This window comes from Anthonomus grandis, chromosome 11, assembly GCF_022605725.1.
Source record: "Anthonomus grandis grandis chromosome 11, icAntGran1.3, whole genome shotgun sequence".
Lineage (NCBI taxonomy): Eukaryota > Metazoa > Arthropoda > Insecta > Coleoptera > Curculionidae > Anthonomus > Anthonomus grandis.
Genome location: NC_065556.1, coordinates 30181251 through 30200633, shown reverse-complemented (window position 1 = coordinate 30200633; position 19383 = coordinate 30181251). Strand labels below are relative to the sequence as shown.

Below are 19383 nucleotides of genomic sequence, written 5' to 3'. Positions count from 1 at the left end.
TTTAAATGTCCTGTGTTGGTTTAGTCCAGGCAATTGAGTTAATTTTTGTACCATTAAAAAGATAAAAATTTCTCCGATAAACTGCCTTGAATAAATTAATAATTTTTTTATACGTTATTTTAGAAACCTAGTTTAGTTGTTTTGAGTTTTAAGGATTACGTTGGATGTGGGATCCAGTAAAATCCAAGTCTTTTAAATCTTTCTTTCGGTATCCCTTGATGATTCCCTTAAGTGTCTAGTTTTTCAGAATATATAGGTACTGATGTGCAAACACAAGATTTTATCCAACAAGATAATTCAATAAAAATAAATAAATTCTTTCAGGCTTTTGAGACTTTTTGTTTCTATTGAAAAAAAAAGTTAATTATTTTTATTTTCAAGACAGTACAACTAATTTCTCTCTTATTACCAATACAACTCAATAAAAAAAATCTATGTTTTAAAAAAAAATCCTTGAAACCTCAAAATCCTAAAGCAACTCCAAAATAGATATATATCTATTCCAGACTAGGCAAAGGCACTATCCAAATGAATTTCTGAAAAATAAAAACACTTACGCTCACGAGACTTCCAGAGAATCGGTTACTCACGAAATCTCTAAATTATCCAGAAAAAAACCGTGCCCTCCGTATTCCAGACTTGGGAAAGGTCATTTCTCTTCACTAAAGGTAAATCTTGTGTGGTCTGGCCTAGCGCCGGTATTTATAGACGAAAAATGTTGCAGAGGCGTTGTCTTTTTGCGAGAGACAGACACGCCCGTCTGCTAACGTCTTAGTGGAACACAACGTACGCAATATTATTATTATTATTATACATCATCACGGAATGCGCTAGGCGTATTTTCTTATAGCTATTGTGCCACTTACGACAGTCTGGAGTGATGTATTGGGAAATGGGTGGCCCGCGCCAACAACAAACCTTACGTCTGTTGAGTTTTTTTTTTGTCACCATTCGTTACAATACAATATTGGAGCGCAATGACGTTTTAATTCTTGTACTCCACTGTAAGATGTCATTGGCTTTGCACCCCACGTCTGAAAGTTTTTTTTTCATCTTCGTTGGAATGCTGCATTGATTATCGAGTGCAGACTTTGACTTGGAAATAAAATCCTTCTTAATAGCACGTTTGCCATCTCTCACGGTTTGCTATTTTATAGGTTAATACTGGGAATTTCACAAATAATCAGTTTTCTGGAGAGTAAGTTTAAGTAACCCAGTCTGGACTCTCCAAATTGTTTAGTTCGAATACTAATGATACAGCCTTAGAGTAATTAGTATAATTTGCAAAAAAAATTGGAAGAATCCGAGGTTGTAGTTGTCTGGAATAGTGAACATTTTCAAACTGCCTGCACGAAAAAAGTTCAAAGAGAGGAAACTTCTATAGCTTAACTTTTGATAACAATGACTGGGTTAGACAAAGACCTTGAAGTAATAATTAGTATAAATTGAAAAAAAAATTTTTTTGATTAATGGATCCAGGTTTTCAACTGCCTGAAATAATGAAACTTTTTTAACTGCCTGGACGAAAAAATAATTAACTTTTGTAATAAGAGTTTAACAAAGTCAGTATGGAAACTCTAAATCCTTTAGTTTAATTAATATCGTTAAATGATCAATATAGTCAACGGTTTTGGAATACCCAATATAAAGAGTTTCAGTTGCCTGAAATACTAAAAATTTTCCAACTGCCTGACGAAAAAAGTCCTACTGTTTAGGTTTAAGTAATATTGATAAATGATTAAGTCAGTTAAAGGTTTTGGAATAATCAGTATAAATTAAAAAAAAAATTCTTGTCATATTCCCGGGACATTTCTGGCCTTCAACTGCACGGAATAGCGATTTGCCAGACAATTTTGGTTAAAAGATTGCCTGGACAATCCAGGATATTTATTACCTGGAAAAATAACAATTTTTCAACTGCTTGGTCGAAAAAATAAGTTGGATTACAATGATGAATCGCTGAGGCAATCAAAAGCCTTGGAGAATCCGAAAATATTCTCGGCGTAGAATTGAATAAAAAATGCTCAGAAAGCAGTTGCAAAAAATACAATACCAAATTTCAGGCGCTGCACATATAAAAGGTAAAATGTATATAAAACTCGTGTAAACCGAAGACGATTGAACGCACCGTCGTCGACAGTCTCACCTTGCGGGCGCCAGTGAGCCGTCCTCAAACACATTTATCAGGCAACCAACCTGTCGGCAAACTCATCGACTATGCCAAAACCGATTAATGTATGCACGTATTACCTGCAAATCTGATTAGTTTGCACTGTAAACAAACGAAAAACCATTTGGTTCCCATACAGTTTGTTTACGTTCGTGTAGTTTTCGAGTCGAAAGGTTAAATGTGGCACCCGCGATGTGAATCGTTTGACCGAATTAGGCGAAAACGGGCGGACCATTAAATATTCTCGATTTTGTATTGATGATGACCCCACACACAAATATATATACACGGGTTGGGCGCCAACAAGTCACGATTTATTAATTATATTTTTTGTTGTGATACGCGTTTAATGTAAGTTTATCTGCTAGCGGAGGCCGCTAAATAGCTTTTCAAACTTTTGCATAGGCGTAATCCTTCGGCTGAATATTTTTCTTACCCACCAGTTTTATTTTAACGTTTAACCGCGACATTGTTTGGTACTAGCAAAACGAATATTCTTTTTCACATTTAAATTAGCCAAACAAGAAACATCATCTACTTTAGTCATATTTAGGCGGCAACTGCTAAATAATTCCATCCATAACCATTAGGCATCAGAATAATTTAACAATAATTCAACACTGGCTTAAAATCTAAACCGAAACCTCCGGACCACTTTACGGTTCATTTGCATTTTAAATGGTTGTCTGCATAGATAAACCTCGCGTCCTATCGATTCAATATTAAACGTTTAATTACTATCGGACGCCCACAATAATTCTTCAGTGACTCCTACTAATATTTTTTTTCTTTTGATTCGTTTCAGGTCCCGACACGGTACAAGACATCGTCCCACAGAACGTCGCGGAAGTCGAGGAAAAAAATGGCAAACGTAAGTTTACTATATTTTAAATTACTAAGTGTTTTATCTATGATCATACAAGCAAGAATTGTAAAGAGAAATGTAGTGCAAACATGCCTCTTGGCCACTATCAAATAAAAAGTCCAATCTTTGGTCGGCCTGGTTTGCAACATTTGTAGTGCATACTCTGCTCAATTCAATGCTTTTTATTTCATGCAAATGATTCGTCTAGCTTTTGAAATATTCGATTCTAAAATGAACGCTTACCCTGACAATCAAACATGCTTTTTAGACATTTTTTCTTAAATTATTGACCGAACTGATTTGGATTTTGGAAGTCAAAAATTGTTTGAATTGTGTTAGAGCTAGATACTCAAAAATACGGAATCTGAAAAACTAGAAGGGGTTTAATCTTATCTCAAAAATACGGGGATAGATTTATTTATTGTCCACGTACTTTCACGCGTGAGAAAGAATAAAAATATTCAATAAACTTATAAAGAACCTCTAATTTTCCTGAAACGTGGAAGAATTCTTCACTTTATCATAGTTGCTTTCCAAAATGTTGTATTTTTCCAAGTACTGTCTGACGTGGAAAACGATGAAAATAAGGAATAAATATATAAAGAAAAGGCCTCTACTTTTTCTATTTTATTATCTTTAAGTTTCTCCTTCTCTCACAAAAATAAAAGAAAAAAAAATTCCAGATTACGCCGCTCTACTTACTGGAAGATCCTCCTTGGTGCTCAAAAACGAATTCGTCAAACCCATCGGGGACTTGAACAAGAATAACGTGGTGGCCACCGGAAGGTTTAGCATGCACAAAAGAAACTTGTACTACTCCTTTTATATATCAGAGAATGCCGCCAGGCCTCAATCCCTACAATTCATCGATAACCAAGGAAACATCCTGGAGGAATTCACTCTGTCACACGCAGGAGGTTACGTGAACAGCCTCTACCAAAACGCCTCGAGAAAAGTCTGCGGTGTATGGAGACGACTGGCCAAAGACTACCGGAAACTGCTCAAACAAGAAAAAATGTATGCGGTTCTAGTGTGGGGCACCAAAGATCCAGCGGAGTTCACCCTAAGCGGTCTCATAACTAAAAACTCCGCCCTACAGACCGAACTCTTAAGCGCTTTACTGGAACCCTCTCCAGGTTGCGACTCCAATTCGATGGCTGGTGCAGGTGGTACTGCCATAGTATCCCTGTCCACAACAGTGACCCCTTCGATCAACGTAGCCATTATGTTCAACGGTCTGTTTATGCCATCAGAACTAGAGAACGTACCGATAAACATCACGCTATCGATGGACGATCGCAGACAAGTGGTGCTGCAAGAAATCGCTAAAGTAACGAAACCCGCCATCGATGTGAACGTCGTCAACGTAAGTGCGACAATAACTCAGGCACACTTACGTTATTTAACTAGAGGGCGTGTGTTGTTAAGTGTGTCATCCGTCACGAAACCAGAAGCACTCAGGCTAAGTGGTAACATTATTACCAAGGCGTCGTGTGAAATATTCCAGTCCACTTTATCGTCGTCAAATGGAGCGAATCCAGACAGCGTATCTGGCATGGCCTGGCTCTATCTGAACAATGCCGGATCGTTGATTTACAACATCCAGATTGACAAGCTGCCCCCCAAAGAGAACCCACCCATGATCACCCTGATCGACACTGGTAGCAAAAAGAAAACCGAATTGGAGAGTTTGATCCCTTACTTCCACGGCGACGGTTGGGCCAACGGAACTCTAGACAAACTGACTCCCAGAGTGCTGGAGCCCTTGTATGCAGGCGATTTGGCCATCAACGTGGCCACCACGAGCGACAACAGTTTGATCAAAGGCAAACTGACCGCCAAACCAGTGGATGAAGCTCGCGATGCCCCAGCCCCGGTACTTTTAAAGAGGGAGTACTCTAACTTGTCCACCGCCACCGTTGGATTGGCTTGGATTTCTGTTGATAACGAGTGTCATCTGCATTACGACGTTTCCATCACAGGTAAACCCCATTTCTCTCTTATTGTTATTTAACAAATATAATAACATTTTGCTTCCAGGCATTGGAGACCGTAAAATGGAACTGTGGATGGAGATGTACCCGTTCATTGCTCCAGGTGCACCGTTCATCAATAAGGAGTTGGAATCGTTCCAAGGGAATTCGGTCGAGGGCTCTCCGGTCGAAGTGTTGTCCAGAGAGGAGCTTATTAAGCTGGAGACTGGTGTGAACTTTTTGAAAGTGAAAGATGCGTCTACCAAGGTGGTACTTCTAATGGCGACAGTAACCAAGGTAAGCATAGTTTGATGCGGGATTTAGGTCAAATGGTTTTCAATAAATGATCTTGCTCTACAGTTTAATTACCGAACAGATATGACTGAAATTTTGTCAGGGTTTATCAAAAATGTTTAAAAATAAAAAAAAAATACTACTTTCATGAAGACTATTGTCCGATTGACTAAACAAGCAAGGAAATAATTCTCAATAAAATATTTCCTTTCAGGTGTCGATTCCTCCGCCATGTAGACCATACACCACATCACCGGACAACAGTATCCCGGATCTCTACGATCACCCCCAAGTGGTTTCCACCGGTGAATGCTTCTTCGAGGAGAAATTCTACAAAAACGAAGAGATCTGGGTGTCCTCGAAAAACGCCTGCCAGATGTGCTTTTGCCAAAACGGAGCTGCCAAATGCGACTTCATGACTTGCCCCGAAGTCAACTGTACCGATGGTAAAATGATCACCGTCGAAGGCGAGTGTTGCTCGGTCTGTGTCAACAATTCCATCCCCCCTAGGGACCAAAAATGCTCCTGGAATGGAAAGTGAGTTACCCCAAAAATCTCTTCATCCAGAATTCTTGTAACACATTTTCTCTTTGCCTCCAGGTCATATCTTCCGAGTGTAAAGTTCCATCCGTTCCTTATCCCGACCGGTTTCGACTTGTGCACCGAATGCTACTGCGACCCAAGTGATTTGCAGATCAAGTGCAGCCGCCTGGACGACAACGAGAAGCTCTGCTGCAACAAGAACAACTGCAACAATAAATTCAACATCAACGACCCACTCTCTGATGACTTTATCTCCCCGGATATTCCGGATTACTCCGTCAAGCACCAGGGCAGCGAGTACTCGAAGAAAAAGGAGAATTTCGCCGCTAAGATCCTGGAGGAAGGCGGCTGCAAGAACCCCAGTAACCCAAAGAAACCATTTGCCAACGGAACCGAGTATCATCCCTATATCGATTCTTTAGGGGAGTATAAGTGTGTCACTTGTAAGTGTCAGAATGGCACGCCCAACTGTAGCAGGCAACACTGCGACGCTCAGACCTGCAAAAAGATCCAGGACATCAAAAGGCGAAAAGAGAAATTCAATCAGTCGGACTTTTGTTGTTCCCCGAAGGATTGCAGGAAGTTACGACATAAAAAGAAACACACAAGTTAAATAAACAGGAAGAGGACAGAGAGAAGTTTAATGGAACTTCGGACCTTGTTGAGGTTCAGGTTACCTTTTTACCAAAGAAGACTGAGACAGTTGCGTAGTCAAGTGAGACAAAGAGCTGTCATAGACTTGATGATACGTAGTTTTCTTTATTGATTATTATTGCACAGATTGTTAATTGTTTAAAAGATCAGGCTGTCGAGTCGTTTTTCAATTAATCGACTGCAAGATAATTTAATTTATTTGACACTTGTAAATTATTCCATAGTTTTTAAAAGGGAGTTTCTACTGGCTAGATACTCACTTGTGAGTTCTTGCTTATCAATAAACGTTGCACGCAAATGCTCCTCCTAATTTATATGAAATGTATAAAGGAGGACGTTAAGGTGGGTTTATTGATACGTTTTAACTCTCCAATACTCATTAGAGAAGAAGGCTGATAGAAACGTAGGGAAAGCACCAAGAAAGCATAATTATTGTATAATATTTATACTTTTATTTATTTTTATTTGTTGCCTTGACAAATCCGTGAAATTCGTTTCGGTTTAGGTGCTCTCCCTCTAAGTCGTTTTCGATGTTGTGTTTACTTAATTTTAAGTAGGACATATCAAGTTTTTTCGGTGCCATGGTAAAGTGTAGAGAAAAAAGGGACTTTTTTACAGGTACTTAAGCGGGCTTTTGGCTATTTTAGGTTTACGAATCCAAAGTGCGAGTTTTAGCGCGGAATCTAGTCGTTTTTTCGTTGTAGTTTATCGGAACTTAATTTCACCCCACAAAAGTGATATGATAAAAATTGGGAATAATATTCCAAAATGCCGGATTTTGCAAGCAAATGGTCACTTTGTTTTTAAACGGAATATCCAGTTGATACCATTTTAAAACAACTTCGTAATTTTTTTGTGTCCTCAGGACATTTCAAATGGTTTTTTTTTGCTTTCTGGTTTAGTTAATTCATTTTTTTAGAATCAAAATGTCATATTTTATCTCTTTCAGGCACTTGGAATTATTTTAAATTCATTTGCACTCTCTATATCGTCTTATTTAATTTTTTTAATCTTTCTTTTTAATTTAATTTTTGAGTTTTTCAATTGTTTCCTAAAGCAGAAATATTCAAAAAAATTACAATGTTTGTTCTTGGATCTTTTAATCCAATTGCCTGTATACTCATTTCGAGTTGAACCAGATGCGATATTAAATCAAATATCAAAACATAACCACTTGCTTGCACTACTGGCGGCACTTCCCGAGGGGCCCTCGGTATTTGCTTGTAATTTTCACTTATTTAACATAAATATAATTAAAATTTCTTAAAATGATAATATAGCATTTATTGTATACATACTTAACATGTTAAAAATAATTCGGAATCTCCATTGCAATATTTCAGTATTTTGCTAAATTATTAATAGCATAGAATTAAACATAAAGAATAAAACAAACAACGTGTGAATGTGATCTTTTTGCGTGTAAAAATTTATTAGTTTATTGTAAATAATTTCCACATAAGTTGTAATATATTAGTTAGTTTTTAATATATGGGCCACAATATTGCATTTGATTTAAAAGAAAAAAAATTATTAAAAAAAAACTTATTTAATAATGGCGTTAGTAATATTTTGTAAATATTTATCGACATGTTATTAGCAAATGCAGTATAACAGTAAAGCTATGTTTAAATCTTGTACCTGCTTTAGGTCGTAAAATATAATATGCTTTATTAGTACCTACTTTTTTGTGTTTTTTTTAATGGTTTCCCTTCCCCTAAATATATAAGAAAAATTTCGTTGCATTTCTAAGAGCACTAAAATAATTATCTTAGCAGCTATTTTCATGGGTCAATCGTAAATTTATCATAGCAGTGATTTTTGTGGTTACCAGTGAAATAAACCATGGATATATTACCATGTTTATCTCAATAGATTCTGATTTCCGATAGATTTTGTTTCAGAAATCGTAATAGTTAATACAAATTCTCTTAAAGGCATGGAAATTATAAGTTTTTTATTTCAACAGTGTTTTTAAAGGTTCGTCGATACGGTACCAGAAAAGTTGTTTTGGTCTCTAAAATGGGTCAAAATAATAAAATTCGCGTAATAAATAAAAAATGCATTTTTTACTCCCTGATCATCCTGAAAGCGATCATTCCAGCAGTCAATTTCTAATTCACTAATCATCAACAACAATTCATAAATTAATAAATAAATTTTTTTTTCATATTTAAAGTAATTTATTTGCCTTCAATTATAACTTAGAATGATTTCTCGAATACTCCAGTGCTTCTTTCAGAACCTGCAAAGTACCATCGATATTCTCAGGGGTGGCGTTGTACCCCATAATTCCAATTCGAAACACTTTTCCTGCGGTAGGTCCTAATCCGCCACTAATTTCCATTCGATAACTAAAAATAGAGCACAAAGAATTTGTTTTTTTGACTTTTTGGTGCATGCACCAAGCAATCTCCAAATATACTTTTTCATGGCATAAGCGAGGACATTTTTCCAGTCAACATCCTTTGGCACATTCACAGTAGTAACCGAAGGCAATCTATGGTGCTCCTCTTCCACATAGAATTCCAATCCTAATTTCTCTAGTCCCCTGTACAACCTTTGAGCACAAGTTTGATGCCTTTTTATCGTATTTTCCAGCTGCTCTTCGACCAATATGGCGATACCTTCCCTTAGGCCATATAAGAGGTTGGCACAAGTCGTATGGTGATACCTGGAACAAAAACTTGTAGGGAAACCAATGACAATCCTCCATACTTACACTCTAGACAAATCTTTACTGAAGCAGTTCCATTGCTGCCCTAAAAGGGTCATATCCAAGTAGTAAGACTGTATTGGAGTTTTTCGATTAAAAATCACTTTCCTGAAACTAAACCTTTGCGAAATCTATAAAATTTTATTAAAGGGCTTACTGGGCTCTTTCATTAAATGATATGGGGGTTAATCCAGGTGGTACCCCAATGATTTTCTGGCAACCAGTGTAGACAACATCTATGTTCCAGAGATCCATGTAGAGCGGCACCGACCCCAGTGACGCTACTGTGTCTACAGCCAATAAGCAATTATATCTGCAAATAAGATGATCTAACATCTGTTGATGTAGCAGCAGTCCTACATACCTTCTCGTTATTTCTCCAATGCCCTCAACGTCCTGATAAATCCCAGTGGAACTTTCACCTTGGACCACAAAGAGCAACTTTGGTCTAAAACGGCTTACGGCAGAATCTATCTCTATCAAACTCACCGGGCGGTTAAGTTCTTTTTTTAATATTTCCACCTGTACACCTATTAGAAAAAAATATAGAGATGAGATCACTCGAGGATATGAGGGATTTTTACTGATATTACCGTGTCTTTTGGCCATATCGCTTGCACGCTCCCCCCAAATGCCACCAATTAAAATGAGCATTTTATCAGCTGGTTCTAGTAAGTTACAAATAACGGCCTCCATGCCGGAGTGTCCAGAGGAACTGAGGGCCAAAGTGAGGTTGCTCCTCGTTTGAAAAAGGTACCGCATACCTATTTTGATATCATCCATAATCTGCACAAATTAAATTGTATTTTTTTTTTTAAATTTTGATGATGCTACTAGCTGAAAATTTAAAAGATAAGTATATTTTATTTTTAATTTAATTTAATTTTACTTTAATTACCTTGATGACGGTAGCAGATATAACTACCGAAACATTGGTTCAAATTAGGTATTTTTTAAAAAGTAGAATTTCTCGAATAGTCAGAATTAATTATTATTGCTTTTTTGAGAACACTTTAAAGCTAAAGATTCAACTTATAATATGTAGTGAAGAAGTAGTGATTCTTACTGTGTGTTTTGCTCACAAATCACCTTACCTGAAATAATTCCGTATGCATATGGCCCAACACTGGTTGCGATAATGCTTGTAACACCCTGGGGCAAGCGTTGGATGGTCCAGGGCCCATGAGCAGCTTGTGCGAAACCACTAATGGGTTTTTCAGTTCCACCGGTGGAGGAATCGTTTGATTTTCCATGTTAATAGTCTAAAGTATTACCACTGAATGAGATTCCGAATGAAAGTTACGTGATACGCGTACGAAGAAAACATACATACGAGGGAGTTTGCTAAGGGGGTTCAAACGGGTTCTATTTAGTTTAAAATAAAATAAAACACCTGTTTTTTTATTGTTTTTCGAATGTATTTTGGGATTTATATTATATTTAATAATAATGTATATGTTTTATGGGTGTTTTAGGCATCAATATAAGGTGGGAATAATTTGAAGTGCCCTCGTATGTAACATCTGTTATCTTATTCAACCGGTTATCGCCTAATGTTATGAATATTTATTGACTAACAAGTCGCTTTTTTAAGAAATGTATTTTATCATGGGCGAGTACAAAAGGTTTATTTAATTTATTATTAATATAACGTTTTTTCCCGTTCGTTAGGTTTTAATTAAAACAATCAAAAATAGTTAAATAATTCATTTACACAGTTCACTACGTAAAGACGATCATTCACGACTACTCGGGAGATTTATTTATTTACAACTATTGATATTTCGCGCCAATATTCTTAATCGTACTTTATTGAGCTGACAACTATGCGGTCTCTTATATACTCGGCAGAACGCTGTCTCGGAAGATTCACGCCAACCTTCGAAATGTCGTGCGTTGTGTGACTTTTGTCATTCTGGAATGACATCAAGTGGTTTCTCAGTGTCTACAGTATGTCACAATATACAGGGTGTCTCACGACGAATAGACGCGATCGATATCTCAGAAACTAATTTTTCAAAAATGTTAAAAATTTGGCAACATGGCACAGTCGATGGGGGTCACACAACTAAAATATTTTGACAGTTGTGACGTTTCCGGTTATACCGGAAGTAGGTGTCAACTTCGTTATTTTTAATGGAACACCCTGTATATTTTACATTTTTGGCTTCCACGTGAAATTCTAGGTATATTTTGTGTATAATATCCTATACCTAAATGTAACTGTTTTTGACATAGTTTTAATTTCATGTGAAAAGCTATGTTCATAAGCCCTAACGTAATTACCAATTACTTCCTTTTAGTAGCCTTATGTTTTTAGTTTTCTTTTAGTAACCTTCAATGTATGCCATAAATTCTCTATAGGGTTTAGGTCTGGCGATTGAGATGGCCAGACCATTACATTTATTTTTTCATCGGATAGCCACCTCTTAACAAAATGAGAAGCATGTTTTGGATCGTTGTCATGCTGAAATATGGCTGTTACTGGCATGACTTCATCCATATAAGGCACTAAATGTGTTTGTACATGAAACGATCAATTTTGCCCACTATTCTTACTATATGGGTCCCATTCCACGAGCCGAGAAACATCCCCATACAAGAATATTTCCCCCTTCATGTTTAACTTTGTTCACTGGGGCGTCTGACGTACATCACTCCATCAGTCCTGAATAAATTATATTTAGATTCATCACTAAATACGACTTTCTTCCAATCAGCTACAGACCAGTGGACATGAGATTGGGCAAAGTGAAAACGAGCCTTGACGTTCTTCTTTGAGAGTAACGGTTTTTTGGCGGGGCGACGAGCAGGTAAGTTGGCATCAAGTAATTTTCTCGTTACGGTACTGGAACTGAGGTTTACTCCTCCACCCTCTTTTAATTACAAAAAAGTATTTTCTTTGGAAATTCGTAGCAGCTGCCTATCCATCCTCAAATTTGATTTTCTGGGTCTACCAGGAATGGGCGCCGGTGCAGTTGTTCCAGTAAGGCGAAATTTTTTGCAAACTCTGGATACGGTTAACCTGTGAAGCCGTAAGCTTCTCGCAATGTTACTCTGCCATTTTCGTAATGCTCCACAATAATTTTTCTTACATCACCAGAGACGGTTTTTGACCGACCCATTTTAAATTAATTCTGAGATTCAAAAATAACAACTTTACAGCAGGTAAATCGATATTGAAACAAGAATGTTGCTATATTTATGCACAATACTGTACATATATACATTTACCTATACATATTTAATGTAGAAGTAAATGAAGAGTTAAAATTTGGTAAAATATAAAGGGCGTTCCATTTGACAGAACTTACTTGAAAATGAAAACTTTGCTATTGAGACACTCTGTACATTTACCAATACTGTCAACAAAATTAATATTTCCAAAAAACACGTTTTATCTTAACTTTTTTCATATTATATACGGGGGCGAAAAAAAATTTTTTGGGACACCCTGTATATATATATTTTTATTCATTTATAAAATCTCACTTAAACAACAGATGCATAATTAAATTAAATAATAATTTAATAACCAACAATAACATAAAATAAATAAATAATGAATTTAACGATTATAATTTATAGATAAGAGTAATTGGAGTATATTAGAAGTAATTTGATTTAAAAATCTCAAGACGGATCGTGAAACAGAGTAGGGATATTTGTTGACAAACTTTTGTGTGTAAACTATTGACAATATATCCCTTAATAAATATATACAATATTGAAAGACAACGACGAGAAATTACCTATGTATATATAGGCATGGGATTTAAATATTCCTTAACATATGTATATAATATATTGCCGAAATCTCAAGTAACATATCATATATTTTATTATCGTTAAATATATGTTTATTCGACGATTTTTCAGTAAATTTTTAATTTTGACATAATTATCACCACCGTATATTGTCAAAGCATATTTATTAACCAGGTTACAAAAAAGAGTAAATGTCGGTATTTAAAAAAATTGACACGGGATTTACATATCTAATTTTGAAACTCGATTACCATACCTCAAACATTTTATAAAATGATCCTATAGATGTCACTATTAAGTATACGATATACCTTTCAAGCACGTATATAACTTATAGTTTTATAAGGAAATATCATACACAAGAACGTTTATCGGGTTCTTTTCGGTTTAACGGTTTATCGTAAATATTTTTTAGTAAAAAAAGTTCAACAAATTTTATTTTTTAAATTCTTGCTTAGTTTTGAGGATATTTGTATTCTTCAGTTTTTTTTAATTTGTATATCTTATTTGGTATAATTTTTGTTTCAGACACGTTAATGCATTTAGTATTTCTTTGTGTACGATAATCCTTAATTAAACTATGAGATATATAAATGTATGAAAAGTTAATCGTATCCTAAATAGCGTCACATATGTGGTAACGAAATCATTTAATCACATATGTAGCATAGTGATCCAGTGTAAGTCCTTTGTTAATTTTTTTAAATGCCGGAATTGACTTTATACGGTTGATATAAAAATATATTTAATGATAATAATATATGATGTGTTGCTTGAGTTTAGGCCCTCTGTATATACCATTTAATTTATTTTAATCTTAAATATTAATATATTAAAGAACAAACGTTATAAGGAGAAAAAATCCTATCTAAAATGGAAAAACTTTAAAAAGACGCTATCTTAGTTAAAAGTTTATTCGCGTAACGTTAAGGTTCGGACGCCATCCTGATCCTGGCGGACTCCCGTGACTTATTGTGGATTTCGGCGGTCCTCAACGTTATTCCAAAGATATCCTCGTGGTATCTATTTTGATCCTGAAATTAATTCGTACGTAAAAACCGAATTGAAAATCTAAGTAACTGACCCTTAGAGATAAAAGGAATGATTGGACCTCGGCTTGAGACATTCCACCGTAAGTTTGAATGATTTTCTTTAGAGTCTGATACACGTGCTCGGCCATAGTACAGTCGCCACATACGTAAAAATGTCCCTCCTGGATCACCAACAGTTTATAGATTTCAGCTGCCTCTTTTATGGCCAAATCTTGAATGTAAGTCTAAAATTAACGAGTTTATTTAAATAAAAAAATATATATATATAATATACAAATTACTTTTGGTACATTGGGCTCTCTAGACAAAGCCAGAAATACTCTATCTAGCACCTTGTTGTTAACCATATCATGTTTTTCTTCCCTGTACAGGTCCATTTCCTTAGTGCGACAACCGAAGAATAACCAAATTTTTCCAATTTTATGGTTGGATTTCAGCTGGGCGTACCTAAGGTATGATTTAATCGAGTAAATTAATTTATTCTATATAAAGTACTGACCTATGTTGCCAAAATGCCCTGAAAGGTGCTACTCCAGTGCCAGGCCCGACCAGGATAATGGGCTTCTGTAAATCGTTGGGCAAGTAAAAATTTGGGGCACTGTAAATAAAGGAGCGAATTTTTCATCAAAATCGGACTTTTTGTTACTAGAAATTACCTTCTGATAAATAGGAAAACATCCTGACCAACTTCGATATCTTGCAAATAGTTCGAGCATACTCCGTAATGGGCAGGACCATCTCCACCTACACAAAAAAATTATCATCCATTAACCGATGCAATTCAACTATTCACGTAGGATAATTCTAAAAGGGCAACTGGCATCGGAAACATTTTATTACAGTATAGAACATAATATAACGGAAAACCAATTTTTTGGTGGTATCATTTACCACCTAAATTAAACTAGTATCCAGATGGTCCACCTCTATTATTAATAATACTTTGGCATCGCCTAGGCATACTTAAAATTAAATTATTAATTAATTCTTGGGGCAACTCCTCCAAAACATGTGTCACAGCAAGACGAAGCTCCAGAGCGCTTTGAAAAAAGTCAAATCGTTGAAGAAGTCGCCTTTTTAACCAATCCCAAACATGCTCAATTGGATTAAGGTCCGGTGAGGTAGAGGGCCAGGGTAGAAGATTGATTTGATTTTCCTCAATTAGGGGCATTATCTTGTTGCAACAACGAATTTCGACCCTTTTCGCGTAATTATGGAATAATTACAGGCAGTAGTATATTATCCCTATAACTTATTCCAGTCATTGTATTTTCCACAAAAATGAGGTTCGTTTTTCCGTCAAGTCTAATGCCACCCCAAAACATTAGTGATCCACCCGGGCATGACGCAAACGACTTTCATTTCCTTCCTCTCTTCAGACACGAATTCTACCAGAATCAGGATAAAATGAAAATCGAGACTCATCCGTAAAAAGAACTGTGGCCCATCTTTCTTGATTCCAATTAACATGTTCTTGGTACCACGTTAACGTTGCACCTCGATTTCCTAAAGTTAACCGAGGAACCTTTAAGGGTCTTCTGGCATGAAGTCCTCTCTCATGCAAACGGTTTCTAATAGTTTGACTTGAAACCTCGACGTTATGCACTCGTGAGAGCTGCTGAGTCAAAACAGAGGCTGCCGTGGAATTTTTTTGAGCTTGCAAAGTTATAAAACGGTCTTAAGCAGGACGGTGTGGTAACTCGCGACGGGCCTTGATTTAGCCGTTCTCTAACATCATTTGTCTCTCTATATCTTGTCCACAGACGGTTAATTACACTGGGAAATGTATCCAAAGCTCTTGCAAAGGTCTCTTTGACTTGTTCCTGCCTCAAGCATTTCCTCTCGAGTTAAATGTCGTCTTTCCATTTTTATTGAATAAAAACTAAATCACAATTGTTCGGTTGGAACCACAGAAAATGCGATATTGCGTTAGAATTTAAAAATTATAATGCGTTATTTGGACAAAATGTGCAAGTATAGCAAAAAACGCTGTTCTAGCATGATTTTTTGTACCCAAATATTTATTTTACTTCCTTAGTATCTTAATATTAAAGGTAGTATCTATTCCGTATAAAAATATAAATATATAAAAATTTATAAGGCGAAAAAAACTATTTTTCTAAGTGCTCCTTAGACAATTTTCATGTGTATATATATACCTAATCTTTTAAAGTAATAACAATAATAATAATTATTAAGCCGCTTTTACGTACCTTGTGTATTATAAACCACCACTGCGACGGTCAAATGCACTTCATTGGGATACAAAAGTGGACTGGAAGAGATTGAATAGAACCTTGGTTGAAGAACGGTTAATTGAGCTACTAGGAGAGGAGCGCAGGGATTCACCGAGGGAAACTCCTCCAGTACTTCTGCGAGGTTCGGGAAGTTCCAGTGACGCCAGTCTTCGTAAGCTGACGGATCCTATGTAAGGAGAATGGCAAGTTAAGTGGTGCCAAAAGATGGAAGAATTAAGTGTTACCGTTGCAAGAAGGTTTAGTTGCTTCTGGTCGTGCTCGTCTGTAGCAATGCTGGCGAAATGCTGCAACAAATTAGGAGACGGAGGGGTGGTTATGTCCAGGAAACGGGAGAACATGTCCCGTAAGGAGCACGATGGTAATCTCTCGTGTGGTTTCCAGTTTTTCACAACTCCTATCAAAAAAAATACTTTGATGCTGAGCGTTTATGGTTGCAAGGGCTTACCATTGGATGTATGGGTTTCTTTTAAAATTTGCAGTTCTAGCGGCTGATCAGGATCGGCCACACCTTTGACTCTGTTAAGTATGGTTTCCACCAGTTCTTTACGGTTTACAGGGAACACTCCTAAATGGTCTCCTGGCTTGTACAACATGGAGTTTTTCAGTTGGAGCAACAGTGTTGCTTTGGATGCCGTCTCGCTTAGGAGGTTGATACGTCTCAGCAGCTGCGTCGATGTAACCTTAACAAAAATATTATTTTAATTTAATATTAAAAGAATATATGCAGTCGCTACAATTACCTTTTTATTATGACACTTAGATAAGGCACTTGCAGTGTCATCCTTCTTAGATTCAATCAATCGAACGTTCTGTTGGGTCAAAGATTCACTTTGTAAACTTATGGTGGCCTCGAGGAATGTATCGTCATCGTCTAGACAAAACGCCTCGCAAGAAAGCTAAGAAATATTGTTGTTTTTAAAATTTCATAATTTCTAGGGAGGTCAAGTTTACTTTAAACACTTGAGGTGCCCATTTCATGAACGCCTGTTCTTGGCCGCACATTTCATCTCCGGATGCGAGTTTGATCAGACGCTCGCCCCCCAGCTCGCCGAGTAGATTGTCCACGTATTTACCGAAGGCGCAGAAATTCGGGTAAGCGCTTGATCCCAGAGCAAAAACGGCGAATCTGTAGGGAAAAATCGGGATCAGAAAGTGAAGAGTTTGAAATGGTTATTGGATTGTAGCGTTGAGGTTAATGCATGCATAATCAGACAGTAGGATTGTGTGAGACAGATAAATGAATCTGCAACTCAACAGCCTGGAATTGAAAAAATGGATTTCTGGCTTAATTGCCTAGAATAATGAAATATTTGGACTGTTTTAATTTCAAAAATTACTCAGTGGTTCCAGTGACTAAAATAATAAAATAACTTAATAATTGATAAATTCATTCCAGACAGTTCAACCGTGAATTTGTTTCTAGATTCCAGGCAGTTGAATCACGGATTCGTGTCTAAATTTCAGTTTATTGAGTTGTCCCCATGCAGTGATTTTTTAATTCCAGACAGTCTAATTATTTCATTATTTCAAGCAATTAGACAAGGAATCCATTTTTCAATTCCAGGCAGTTCAATTGTGAATTCGTTTCTTAATTCCAGGCACTTGAAACACCGAGTCTGTTATTCAACTGCCTGGAATTGAGAAATGAATTCACGGTTTTTCCACTTTGAATGAATAAATGAATCCGTAACTATGTAATAACTGTTTTTGAAGGTGGTAGACAATGGTACAGTGAAAACATCTTGTCGAACTTGCATTGTCTTATTTATTTAATGTAACACGACGTTTCGGTTGGTAAGTATCTCCAACCGTTATCAACTGATCAGTTTACACTTGATAACGGTTGGAGATACTTACCAACCGAAACGTCGTGTTACATTAAATAAATAAGACAATGCAAGTTCGACAAGATGTTTTCTATGTAATAACTAAACAGATATTTACGTACGCCCTACCTTACGTTACTTAGTGGCCCAAAAGTGTCTTCCAGTAACGGCTCACTGATCGACGAAGAACCACCCCGAAGGGAATTCAGTCGATCCAATTTTCTGTTCACCGATCCAAGTTCACTCTGACTGTTAGCTTTTATAAAGGATTTCGAGGTAGCCATGCTGTTAAAATATAGCGTTAGTACACCACACATGCAAAATAAAATGTTAAAAGGGCCTTTATTCCTTTTTTTATCGACATAATATGGCAACATCGCTTGAATTGAGAATTGATAGATGATTGAGTGATCGTGATTTAACCAGATGAGTAAATTGCTATTCATGCATTAAAACTTAGTTAATTTCAAAACACATGGCAACCCTGCTTAAGAATCGGGCGGACTCGTTGCGGTTCGTGAGTAATCGAGAAAGCGTTGTTGTCATATGAGGCAAAAAGTAGTAATATATTTTTGGAAAGGTAATAAAATATTCGAGACTTTTAAGTAATTATAATTTTTGAAACCTTAAATATAAGAAGAGTATTAATCACTACTTTTAGCCTTACTTCTTGCTTGCCATGTTTAGTTAAAAGTAAAGTACAGGTTATTACCTCAGTCGCTCCGGATCGCCGTTAATGATGCCGTTCTCGCTGATTTTTAGAGTGTAAAGGTTATTTGCAAATTCCTGTAATAAAATTGGTCTCATTCAAGTTTTTCTATGAATATGGAGATTTTATGTATTACTTTGGAACTTGCCTTGAGAAAGCTTTACGATAAAAGTGATTTATATTATAATAACATTGATTTGCGTTAAGACAAAAAAACTTTGAGCGGAAGTAAATTAATAAAACTTTACATATAACCATTAAAAACTTGCTTTATTCATATTTGGGTGTTCGCGGGCATTTTCCATTATTAAGTTTTAATCTGGTTTTGAACAAGTTAAGTCCCTGCCAATGCCTCTGGAAAAGCACGTCGAATCACTGGAAATGGGGTTAATTCCCCAACATTTTAAAAATATTAACTGGAAAAAACCGGAGAGATAAAATTATTTTTTTATGTGGCATTAAAGTATAAAACTTTCGGAATTAAAGTGAAATTCGAATTCGTATTGGTAAAAATGCAATTTTAGCAAAATACATTGCAACAATATTGCTCCGCGA

General features: G+C 36.2%; 3 protein-coding genes across 6 annotated transcripts in view; 1 reads left to right on the top strand and 2 right to left on the bottom strand.

The window, feature by feature from the left end:
- Positions 1-8182, top strand: part of LOC126741879 (dorsal-ventral patterning protein Sog) — a 40900-nt gene extending 32718 nt beyond the window's left edge. For all 3 annotated transcript variants that reach the window (XM_050448336.1, XM_050448337.1, XM_050448335.1), the window contains exons 4-8: positions 2976-3041; positions 3719-5017; positions 5076-5305; positions 5517-5839; positions 5903-8182. In XM_050448336.1, the coding sequence (XP_050304293.1) occupies positions 2976-3041; positions 3719-5017; positions 5076-5305; positions 5517-5839; positions 5903-6458 (2474 nt within the window). In that variant the 3' untranslated portion in view covers positions 6459-8182. The remainder of the gene's footprint in view (positions 1-2975; positions 3042-3718; positions 5018-5075; positions 5306-5516; positions 5840-5902) is intronic.
- A 476-nt stretch (positions 8183-8658) lies between these two features.
- On the bottom strand, positions 8659-10514 carry LOC126741880 (alanine--glyoxylate aminotransferase). Its single transcript, XM_050448338.1, has 7 exons — positions 10310-10514; positions 9809-10001; positions 9580-9745; positions 9373-9528; positions 9222-9323; positions 8925-9173; positions 8659-8853 (listed from the first exon to the last, which is right to left on the bottom strand). Exons 1-7 carry the CDS (start codon positions 10466-10468, stop codon positions 8697-8699), a joined length of 1182 nt encoding a protein of 393 aa, XP_050304295.1. The 5' UTR covers positions 10469-10514; the 3' UTR covers positions 8659-8696.
- A 2542-nt stretch (positions 10515-13056) lies between these two features.
- The window catches only part of LOC126741878 (nitric oxide synthase, salivary gland), a 136265-nt gene continuing 129938 nt past the window's right edge, over positions 13057-19383 (bottom strand). Inside the window, exons 12-23 of one of the 2 annotated variants that reach the window (XM_050448333.1) lie at positions 18832-18905; positions 18249-18404; positions 17245-17419; positions 17034-17189; positions 16739-16973; positions 16518-16687; positions 16249-16459; positions 14692-14779; positions 14535-14633; positions 14317-14482; positions 14068-14259; positions 13057-14017 (exon numbers count right to left, since the gene is read on the bottom strand). In XM_050448333.1, the coding sequence (XP_050304290.1) occupies positions 13910-14017; positions 14068-14259; positions 14317-14482; positions 14535-14633; positions 14692-14779; positions 16249-16459; positions 16518-16687; positions 16739-16973; positions 17034-17189; positions 17245-17419; positions 18249-18404; positions 18832-18905 (1830 nt within the window). In that variant the 3' untranslated portion in view covers positions 13057-13909. The remainder of the gene's footprint in view (positions 14018-14067; positions 14260-14316; positions 14483-14534; positions 14634-14691; positions 14780-16248; positions 16460-16517; positions 16688-16738; positions 16974-17033; positions 17190-17244; positions 17420-18248; positions 18405-18831; positions 18906-19383) is intronic. The other variant, XM_050448334.1, reaches the window with a different exon arrangement.